The sequence below is a fragment of the Epinephelus moara genome, chromosome 19 (assembly GCF_006386435.1).
Source record: "Epinephelus moara isolate mb chromosome 19, YSFRI_EMoa_1.0, whole genome shotgun sequence".
NCBI lineage: Eukaryota > Metazoa > Chordata > Actinopteri > Perciformes > Serranidae > Epinephelus > Epinephelus moara.
The window spans coordinates 35,049,404-35,061,343 of NC_065524.1; the positions used below are offsets into that span (position 1 = coordinate 35,049,404).

General features: G+C 42.3%; 1 protein-coding gene across 1 annotated transcript in view; it reads right to left on the reverse strand.

Moving 5' to 3' along the window:
• Positions 1-10,393, reverse strand: part of akt3a (v-akt murine thymoma viral oncogene homolog 3a) — a 68,964-nt gene extending 58,571 nt beyond the window's left edge. Inside the window, exons 1-2 of the mRNA XM_050071115.1 lie at positions 10,070-10,393; positions 3,723-4,153 (exon numbers count right to left, since the gene is read on the reverse strand). Of these exons, the coding sequence (XP_049927072.1) occupies positions 3,723-3,768 (46 nt within the window). The 5' untranslated portion in view covers positions 3,769-4,153; positions 10,070-10,393. The remainder of the gene's footprint in view (positions 1-3,722; positions 4,154-10,069) is intronic.
• Between the last annotated feature and the right edge of the window lie 1,547 nt (positions 10,394-11,940).

The window sequence follows — 11,940 nt, forward strand, 5'->3', positions numbered from 1 at the left end:
TGAGGTTGTTCTTTGTTCCAAGATGTATTTTGCTGCTGCTACATACGTGCATTTTACTGCTTCATTTTTACTGCTCTTTCATGCTCCTTTTCGTTTCATCATCCGTTATTGTCTTATCGATCTTTTATAGCATGTGAAACATTTTAATTTGAAGCTATTGATTGTGAGGAAAGCCCTCATTCCCTCCTTTATTTCTCTCCATCCTGTGTAAATGCTTCCTATTGACAGCCTAACATACGCCTGAAGCCGGTGCTGTTGGTCACGCATGGCTGCCAGTGATCAGCATCCACTGGCATGTGTAAGTTGATCAGTGAGTCCACAGTGTGTTACATCGTGCTGTACACATCTGTCATGTTTGACCAATTATTCTAATGGTTTGTGGCTTGTCGAACAAAAGCTGCGCACTCACAGATGCACACGGTCCCTTCATGAAACATGCAGAGAGACGAGCATCCCCATGAGGGTGCACGAGCAGGAACTCATCACAAACACTTTGAGCTATGAATGGGGAAACACTCTCTTTCAATCAAACAATCATTTCACTTTATGACTGGACCCATTAGTCACGCCACAAAACGTACAGCTAAAAAAAAGTTAAAGGAGTATAAAACAGACATTTACAAACAGCTGTCATCACTATTTGACCCATTCTGGCCATATTATGGTCAAATAAACGCCCACACTGCAGCTATTAGTAGGACTCACCAACTATTATTTCATTTATCATCTGCACATACATTAACGCACAGGATTTCTTATCGCTTCCTGACATGTGCGTAGATCTCTGCTGAAGAACAATCACCACCTCTTTGCAAACAATAGCATCATTAAAGCATGATGGCGGGCAAACTTAAGTCTCTGCACACACCTCTTTTACATTTAATGCATTAGCTGTATGTTTCACAGTCAGTCTGGACCAGCCAGACCAATTTATGTACAGCTGTGTTGCTCTGAGAATAAAATCTACAACAATGTCCATATAAATCTCTGTTGTGCGTAAAGTTGTTTAAAAAACTGCCGACCAAGATACTCGACCTGGCCGCTTAAATTACATTTTGTTTTGTTCGTGGCAACAAATTTGCACCATATTGGAAGCATATCTAACAGCTGTTGTAGACCAGAACTCCGTGAAAAAAATCTAACAAATTAATTCAACATAAAGTGATTTTGAGATTACCAAAAACACAACCTGTTTTGACAAGCATTTACCTGCATACACAAAAAGATATTCAATCAATCAATCAATTTTATTTATAAAGCCCAATATCACAAATCACAATTTGCCTCACANAGAGAGAGAGAGAGAGAGAGACAGAGACAGAGACAGAGACAGAGAGAGATGCAGGATAGACGGTAATGGAATTAATATTCTTTATATAACCCCGAATTACCCTATTACTAGCATGAAAAGAGTCAGAACCATCACTACTCAGGATGGTCGAATCCGCTGTACTTACACCTACTAAAAGTAATGCACTATAATTCGTATATAACCCACGTAATCGTGAGCCATGAGGCTGTGATCACATGATGTACGTGCTTCAGGCTATTGTCTGTCATATGATGGGGGCAAAGTAGGACGTCAGGTGATGTAGTAAAAAGGCTGACAAAGTTTGCACAGGCAGGTGGTCGGAGTGGATGACAGGTCAAACAAACACAGGATTTTTGACCCGAGCATGGGGTGTGTGTCCCACGTGAAACCAAAAGTCAGCACTGAGTTATTTAAGTTAGGTACGGATGTAATGTGACATCACCACGTCATGTTCTTCTCCTAATCCCAACAGGTAGAGGTGCTAATTCGTAAGACATCAGGTACTACTGATCTAACATGCACGGTTTGACGGGCAAACAACACACAAGAACTCAGCAGTTAATTGGGTACTCCTCAGTCATTTTATGAAACACAAGTTTTTCACATTTAATTTATTTGAAAGCCATAGACGAATCTAAGAAGCACATGAGCATCTCTCCTTCATTCAGATTTCTGTTACACTAGTATTTTTCTCTCCTTTGCTTTTCTCTGTGTCACCAGCCTCCCTTTCTAATCTTCCACTCATTCAGTCTTTCAGTGTCACCGTCTTCATGTCGCTCAATTCAAAACAAAACAACATGAATTGTTTGGTGGAAAAGTTACAGTCGAACACAACTGAATGTAACCCTATTAGTAAAAAAGGTTCTGTGTGTGTGCGTGCGTGTGTGTGTGCAGAGGTTTCACTACCTTTCTCGGCCTCTCTCGTTGTTTCATTTCAGTAAAAAGCTGTCTAATGACTAAGACTGCAGTCTGTGCTGTATCACGACCTGGACAGTGAGTCAGCACCCCGACCCTGCTCCTCTCCACACACACAAACACAGACAAAGATTTAGCATATGATGCAGACAAACATTCATATTCCTGACACAAACAAACACCCCTCCCCACCCCCCTACAACCTCTATCTCTACCTCTCTCGCACACTGACGAATACTGGTAGCGCTGCGTCGTGACTGGGGGCGATGTGTTCCTCTTAATATGCACAGACGACTGTCTGAGGATCACACTGGCATGCTGGCACACATAGACAAAGATCCCCCCCTCGACTTCAGCAATACAGTGTGTGACACGCTGTGAGAGAGAGCATCTACTCCATGGAGTGGAGCACTCTGTTGTCCAACGTATTCTCCTGCTGTGCCATAGTGTTAGCCTACATTACCCAGAAGCCTGCTGTCTGTTATGCATCCATGTCACTTCCTGTTCAACAGTTTGTGTTACACATTCCTAGACACCATCACATAGTCAAGGGGATGATGCTCATTGGTCTGAAAGTCTGGAAATCCCCCTTTTTGTCCCTTAAGTTCTCTCCCTAAAACACACATGCTCATTCACATCCATCTGTGCCTGGAGGAATCAGCACCAAGAGACACACGACCCCATGAAATTGTGGTTTTGAAGGGCAATGTTAGAAAGAAAATGCAAAGTCCTACAGTGCCTTGGAGTCGTCACAGAGCCACTTTGCAACTGTGTCTGGTTCACTCTGACCCTGCTACAAATGACTTCTCACCTGTTGCAGCAGAACAGTGTGTGAGAACAGGGAAGTGCTGTCTTTGCTTCATGTTCTGCAGCTGTTTGTGTTTTTAACCACTTCTCATTCATTTGGTTTGAAACAGGATGTCAGTGCTCCCCTCAACTCCACCCCGACCAACCCCTCAACCCCATGTCATATGACTCTCAGTGTCACCATTCAGAACTTAAGGCACACTATGTTAAATAATACCCCAGCGAGACAGAACTGACTTGATTTCACAGACTAGTAGACACGCCGGCCTGACAGAACACTGTGCATCAGCAGTGTAACTACGGGCCTGCTGGATGTTATTAACTGCACACTTGTGCATACAAATACATGCACATACCCATGCACACACTCTTTTTCAGACACAACCTGACTGAAGCACACAGAGGCTTAGCAAACAAACAGCCAGCCAAGCTTATAATAAAGAGACACATCCCTGTGAGGAGGGGGGGGACGCACACACGTATATGCTCGTACATTGGATAATCAGACATCCATGTAATCACACATACACACACACACACTCAATCGCAAACACTCACATCCTCCCACCGGCACATGTGGACAGGCACGGCCAGGCCCTCAGTCTAGACAAGAGGCAGAGAAGAAGAGGAGAGAAAACAGAGGTAGAGAGGAGGGGAGTAGAAGAGGAGAGGTACTGGATGTACTTACCCCGTTTCTGGAGCCATCCCTCTCTAACGATGGTGACATCGCTCATGGTTCCTTCACGCCGAGTCTGATGCCGCTACACGCCTGCTCCACAGAGAGAGAGAGAGAGGGAGGAGGGGAGGAGAGGAGGAGAGGAGAGAAAGAGAGGGAGAGGAGGAGGAGAGGAGGAGGGGGGGGCCGGCTCTCCCAGCCTCCGCGTCACTCTCCCTCCCTTCCTTTCCCGTTCACCCTCTCGTTCGCGCAGTCTCCCTCTCAGACGCACACACACAAACACGGCGTGTGTGTGTGTACGCGTGTGTCGTTTTGCTTCCTGTTGTGGCTTATCTTCCTGCCTCCCTCCCTTCTTCTTCTTCGTCTCCCCCTCCTCCTCCACCTCCTCCTCCTCCTCTCTCGTTCCCTCTCCAGACCTTCCTCCTCACCAGCAGTGACTCAGCCTGGAAGGAAGTGAAAGGACAAAAAAATAAAGAAAAAAGCAGGCATGGATTTATTTTTCTCCTCCTCTGCTGCTCTGTCTCTTCTCTCTTCCCCTCCAAAGCCCTTTCATACAATCTGACAAGACAAACAACTAGTTATTGTGAGGACAAACGCTCCTCCGCGCTCCCCCCACCCAATCATACACCCAGTTCCTTTTTCTATCGCTAACACTTTCTCTGATAAACAGGATGAATTATTGCAGGGCTGTCATTGAAGCAATAACTGACCTTGATTGCCAAACAAATATCCCTGAACTCTACCTCTCATTCATTCATGCATCTTTTTGTGAGCAGGCTGTGCTGCGTGCAAAAGCCAATCTACCTTTCTGTGCTTGCTGTATTTCTGCATGTCAAATTATTTCATGTGTGTATGTGTGTGTGTGTGTGTGTGTGTGTGTGTGTGTGCGTGTAGGCTGGTTTGTCTGTCTATATGTGGGAGGTGGGAGAGCATCTCAGGACTGTGGAGTAGGGCTCGGCTATAAATAGCCACAACGGCAGTAAGGGATGCTCTCACACTCTCTTTCTCTCTGCCCAAATCTCTGCACCTCTCTGTCGTCTCACTCCCGCTCTCCCCCTCCCCTCTCCCTCCCCTCTCCCTCCCCTCTCCCTCCACTCTCTGCATAGCTGCCGCGTTCACCTCAAATGCACTCTACTACACTGTATTACACAACGCGCAACAACATTACGCCGCTCAGCGTGAATGGAGAACAGCACCACGGCGGCTAGGCTAGCAGTCGTAGCCATCTAGCTGTAAATCAGTATTCATATCAGCTAGTGTCTGCACTGCTGCCGACGCTTGGAGGGACTGCAGCGTCATAACGAGAGCTGGAAGAGACGCACACTCACACACCCTCGTAGGTGACACAGAGCTTTTTTTATGTTGAGGCAGCAGTATGGTGACCAATCTGAAACCAGACAAACAAATGCAGACTATAGCGCAACACACTGAGGTCACAAAGGCTGCTACAACACTGCACGTAATTTGCCCTCTCAGTTCCTCTTATCTATTTATTTTATCTCTCTTTCATATATGTAGTTCCCAAAAGGATGGGCTTGATATTAATGAGAAGGAGACAGATAGATTTTTCCCCCTTCACAGCTGTGGAACAAAGGTTTAATTACGCCCAAACTGAAGAGATGTTGATCAAGTTTAATTTCTCTGATATGGACTATTTCAGCCAGCAAACTGTGATAAAAAAACAATTTGATTTAAGATAAGTTGAGGACTACGACAATGCTTCAATTAACTAGTAGTTAGTAGTTGCTACCTTGGTAGTGACTAATGGGGATCCAAAAAAAATAAATAAATACATGAAATTCGGGCTGCAATGACTGATTGTGAGATTATTCGTCAACGATTTTGATAACTGATTAACTGTTAAAGTTGTCAATCAAAAAAATACATAAATATAAAATTAACGTTAACGTCCATTGTTTCCTGTTCTCATAATATGAGAATTGGCTGTTTTTTAAGTTTTATATGATTGTAAATTAAATATATTTGGGCTCTCCTATATAAGGACATCTTGGGCTCTGCGAAATTGTGATGGGTGTTTTTCACTGAAACTGATAAGTCTATAATAAAATAACTGTTAGTTGCACCCGCTACATCTCTTATATTGATGACTGAATTATATTGACTGAATTACAGTGTATGTAGTTATAAGCTGGGTTTCAATTTTCTGAACAAAATATCTCTGAAATGTCTAGTTGGTAGCAAAAGCGATTGAAAGCTAGCGTCAAATGTTTGAGCAGAGTCTTAATATCATTAATGCTGCGCTCACATGGAATCAGGAAGACGGCAGACAGCACAAAGGATGTTATTTTAGCGGACGAGAGCAGGACGGTTGCTCGTGTTAAAGCCAGAGTTAACATTTGAGAACATTGTTAAATGAAAAAAACAAAATAAAACTGTGCTGTACAAACCATGTCTAAGACATAAAGTTAAATAAAAGGTATTGTTGCTCTGTTGATACCAGAACTTATTAGCACTGATTTAGAGAAAATTTCAAATGATACTCAGCCCAGTGCAACCAACGGGATCGAATCCTTTTTATAGGCACTGTACAGGTCTGGATTAGGCTTTAAGACTACAGTCTAATTCAATGAAGCTTCAGTTAGCTCTAACCTTAATCTGGAGGAGAGGAGAGGAGAGGAGAGGAGAGGAGAGGAACAAAAAGTCCAGACAGTGGCAACCCCCTTGTCACCAGGGCAGCTGTTGCCATGGAGATATGCGCTGCCATGATGAACCAACCATGCCAGGGGAAGCACCTGCCAGACGACATTTATTTCATGATATTTCATTCCAGAGGCAATGACAAGAACAACAAAAAAAAACAATGACAAGGAAAGGGAGAGTGTGAGAAGAAGTGCGACAAGAGAAACTCAGACTCACAGGAAATAGAGACAGGGACAGAGACAGAGGGCAGGGAGCAGACAGTCAGCTACCCCACCATTAATCAGTCTGCATGTACCAACCCACACTGCGAGGCAATAAAGGAACGCAACTGGAAAAAATAAAACAATCAGAAATAGCTCTGACACATCAAGCATGACCAGAACTTTGTTGCCCATGTGTACAAGCTATTCATCCTATCTTAAAAGGACCACACTGGAGGTTTGCATGTTTCAGACCAACAACTTCCAACCATTCTCCAAGTCGAGGTTGATAAATGTTTTGATGGATTTCCTCTGTGGCCACAGACTCTTGAACAAACCAACGATTATCATACCAATAACTGCTTTCAAAACAAATCACTGCCTGGAACTGCGTCACTGCATATTAATATAACTCTGGTATGCAGTCAGTAGAAGAGGATGAGTATTCATGAATCAATCTCAACTGCTTTGCTTTTGAAAGTGGCTTACAACATGCAAAAAAACTGTGTACAGAAAGGACGAGACGACAGTCTAATATTAGTTCCACCTTCCTGTCAGGACAACACACCTCACCCCTCCTCGACTGAAACTGTGGCCTCACACAAACCCTGGCTGACATCAGCAGCAGCGAGCCCACAATCTTCTTCTTCTTCCAGCCTCTGGCGGGTCAAATGTTTTGCTCAGGATGTGTGTCAGGGACATTTTTTTGATTGAACATCTAACGCAGGTCTGATGGAGCAAACCTTTCTATTTTAATCAATGTAGCTGACCGCAGAGGTGGGGTTCACCAGCACAGCACACTCTGAGGGATTTTAGTCTATTTTCTTCAGTTTTATGAACGTAATAGAGGGACTGTGTTTTGGACTGTGAGTGCTGGCATGGAGATGGTGATGGAGAACAGAAGCTGCTGCTGTTCCTGTGTAAAGCAGAGCTAAAACGATTATATCGACTAATTAATTAGGCAACTATTTCTATGTTTGGTTAACTGTTTGATTCAATTTATAATCAAAGATACCACGTATGCTGGTACCAGCTTCTAAAATGTTAATATTTTTTAACTTTTTTCTGTTTTATATCTTTGCAATTTGAATAACTTTTGATTTTTGGCCAGACAAAGCACTTGAATCCATCCGTTTGGGATGTGGGAGGTTGTGTTCGTCATTTTTCCCAATTTTCTGACATTTTATAGACTAAACTATGACTTAAAAAACTAATCGGCAGATCAACCAATAATGCAAATAATGTCAGATGCAGCCTTATGTCGAAGAGTTTGTATCTCAGACGTGTAGTCCATATAGATGAAAAACACTGGTTTTGTAAACTTTCAATACCTTATTGTTTTATTTTTCTACAATTTCTTCTCCATTTTAAAAATGGTAAGAGATTATCTGATCAAAGAACAAGTACACAAGATTACAAAATTGACAAAACATCCATGCCAACCATTTAAAATACTATAACGGACACATTTCAGTCACTCAGAGTCAACACAGTAGGTACTGAGGTACAAAAACCGGCCCTAATCACAAGTCCTAGCATTTTCCTGAGTCTGGCCCTGATGCAGCAGCATCATAAACACTATTCCCATCATTATCATCACCATTATCATCAAAGACATCACTCTCTGCCATGAGTGTGACATACCCTATTAATCACACATGTGGCCACTTGCGTAAATCACAAATCACAAGGCCTTGTTTGGCGTCTCTCTCCACCTCAGCTATGAAAATCAACATGATATACGATTGCTTCAGATGTTAGCAGTGAGTCTGCGTAGCTGTTGGGATGATTATGAACATGTAAATGACCGTTCATCACCTGAAACACTGCAACTGAGTAGGCAGATAATTTCTGTTATACAGGACTAGTTTAGCCTCTTAACTGTTTTCATGTGTTTTTGCATTATTTAAGAATAATAACTGTTTAACTGGGAAACATATTAGCCAGTCTTGGGCATCAAAATAATAATCCTTATGGGTGGAACGGTCCACGTTGGTCCATTCCACCCAGCCCTAGCTCTTTGATTAAATCAGATTTAGCTGGTAACCTTTACCAGAACTTGTTTTTACCTTCTTTTAATCAGACCTACTTTTTTCATAATTTAGTCTAATAGGGTGCAACTTCAACAGTGTGACAAACAGATTAACATCATGAAAGATGGAGGTAAAAAAGGCATGAGGAAAAGTTTATTATCACTCCTTTTTTCTTTTTCTTTTTTGGAAACTACTAACTAAAAGAGGAAAATGACTTTAGGGGCACACGGTAAATGATGAAAATGGCAGAGCTGCAATGATGAAACGATTAATCAACTAGTAGCCAACTGTTATCTAGGCTGATGATCAATTAAAAAGCACATGCCTCATGCACAGGGCTGTCAGTTCTTATAACTTGGTGCAGGTGATTGAACAAACCTGATGACACCATGAGCGAAACACATTGTTTGTAACATATCAAATGAAGACTAAATTGAAAGAAGAAGCAATTCAGCCCTCTTGTGTGCAGTGTAGCTGCTTATTTATTATTAATCTGACAATAAATGTATCAGTATGAGTCAAAATTTTCTGATTCCACCCTCTTAAATGTGAATATTTTCCATTTTCTTTACTCCTCTATGACAGTACACTGAATTTATATGGGTTGTGGACAAAACAAGACATTTGAGGGTGTCATCTTGGACTTTGGGAAACACTAATCAACATTTTTTTTTACAATTTTCTGAGATGTTGTGCCAAACAAAGAATCAGTTAATCAGGAAAATCATCAACATATTAATCAACAATGAAAATAATCACTAGTTGGAAATAGCAGAATATCAGTATAACCAGAGAGAGTTTAACATGGCTTACAAAAACAAACAAATAAATAAAATTAATTCAATTTCATGGCTCACAGCTCTTATAGAAGTTGGTTACCACTGGAGAGACATGGTAAAATAAAGCACATGATGCCTACCAAAAAAAGGCTCAATGAAGTAAAAACTGAAAAGTATTTTTAATGTGCATTATTCTGTGTTTGTAATGACCATAATCTATCATTATAGCCCTAACCTGCATATATTTTACCCATTTTAACGACAATATAAGGAGGTAATTCACTGCATGAGAGGAGTGACCCAGGCCATGAATGAGCAGGACTCACAGTTACTGCATCATCTACGTCACGGTGCTACATGGCTGTCAGACTGACGCATGTTGCATGCAGCATGGCAGAAAAACGGCACGGATATTAAACATAAGCACATTAAAACACACACAAATGTCCCGTCATCACAAAGTGATGTTACCCTTTATCGTGACAGCACCGCAGACTCAACTGCTCGACCGTGACATGAACATTAGCGCTGAGCATCACTCCCGAGTGACCCACCATCAAACCCGGTAACGCCCCCCCCCCACCTTGCTACCGTTATCACGACATAAACACACACTATCACGCCACTTTTACCGGGGTTTATGTGGCGTTCACTGTCACGACAGTACGGATAGATAACAGTATTACCTGTAGCGGCAGGTGCTGTGGTGTCCCCGTGCACCTGCTCGTCATAAACCGCCCGGGTTATATTCTCCGTCCTCCTTTCTGAGTGACTGCGAGCTAAGCTAACACGTTATAAGCTAGCTAGTAACCGTCGCTGTCAACCGGGGGAGAAATAACGGAGCGATACATCAAACGGATTTCCGAGAAGCGGCGGAAAGCTCCGGTTAACCGCAGCCAACGGTTGTTTTGACTTTCAGGAAAACTCGTGACGTCACCCGGAGGAACGGCAACCCCCTTTTCGCTCATGCACAGGCGCGTGCACGCAAACACACACAAAGTTACACACACATACGCACACACATCCTACCGTTTCTCCTCGCCCTCCCGTTTTCGTTTTTTAACGGTTGCAGCTCGGTGCGTGCTTCTCCTCTCTCATCATCACCCCATTCCAACATCCTGTGTGTGTCTGCCGGCTAATCAGCCAAACATCGCGAGAGTGAGCCGGTGTTAAGGCTGTTTATCTGCGAGATCTTGCGGGAGGAGGCCTGAACTGGTGCTGGTGCTGGTCCCAGTACAGCCAGTGATGGGATATAACTAAGTATAGTTACTTCAGTGGTGAATACTGGTACAGTGGGACACTTTCTGATAATTTACCTGCTGTGTCTTTTTGAATTATCCTCTAAATGTTAACCCTTCATATGATAAGATGCCTCCACCATCTTTATTCCTCTCCCAACTAATGCATGGCACTAAACCACACGCAGGCTATGCCAAATGCAAATCCAAGTGTGCTGTGGGATTTTGTGATAACAACACATTATTATTGCAATATTCAACTCGGCCTATACAAAAAGTTATAAATGATGATAAATGAGTTATAAATGTTATAAATGAAATGTTATAAATGAGTCTATTAAAAAATGTAATTTAATTTAATTCAGTTTAATTTAATTTAATTAAAAAAAAACCTTCATGGGGAACCTATTTTCTTAACATTCGCAGGTGGGAATTATAAGTGTGTGACACATCTCACACAGGCTGCTTTCGATTGCGTCACATCGGCATGACCAAGGCGGCCCCATTTTGAAGGCTCCTTCACATGCAGCCTAGAAATGCGGCCTTCTTACTCAGAATTTGAGGATGCAACTGGATGAATCCTTTAAGATGCATTGCGCACTGTAACGATTATATTAAGCTGAGTTAACTAACAGTAGTTAACTAGCTAATGGATAACTGTTGTTAACATTACTGTTAGCAAAACGCACACAGGTTAAACAATCTTAATTTAATATGTTTACCTGTAAACGGTCCATCAGCCTGAAATATATCAAACTGTGGTGTCTCTGAAACATCTCCCCAAGTATTGAATAAAAAAATATATATAAAAACAATCTCTGGGTGTATGATTGAGGGCTAACTAATGTACTAGCTTACTCCTTCTTTTGTCAAGTGCAGCTGGTTGCTAGGTAACAGTAACGCCAATGGGTTGGGTTGAGAACAACTGGTTATGCAACTAGGAGATCCTCCACAGACCAGACCGTCCCATTTTGGAGACTGGTAGGTTTGGTTGATGCGGTCTTCAAAGGACGTGGCTTACGTCGACTGTGAACGCTGCATCCCTCACAGGCTGCAGCCCCTGAATTGAGACACTGCTATTATTTCCCATTTAAATGGACGAGTTATTGGTGCTTTAATGTAATTTTAAAAAGTGTAAGATGAATTCTTGAATCATTTTTGTTAAATATTTCATGGGTAATAGTTGATTGTCAGCTGTAGTTTGATATTAGTAGATAAAAACAAACAAACCTGTCTTGATAAGATTGATAACACACCTTACAGAGGCTGCACAGATATAAATACAGGTGTGTCTTGAGATTTTGGTGTTTCTTTGGAAC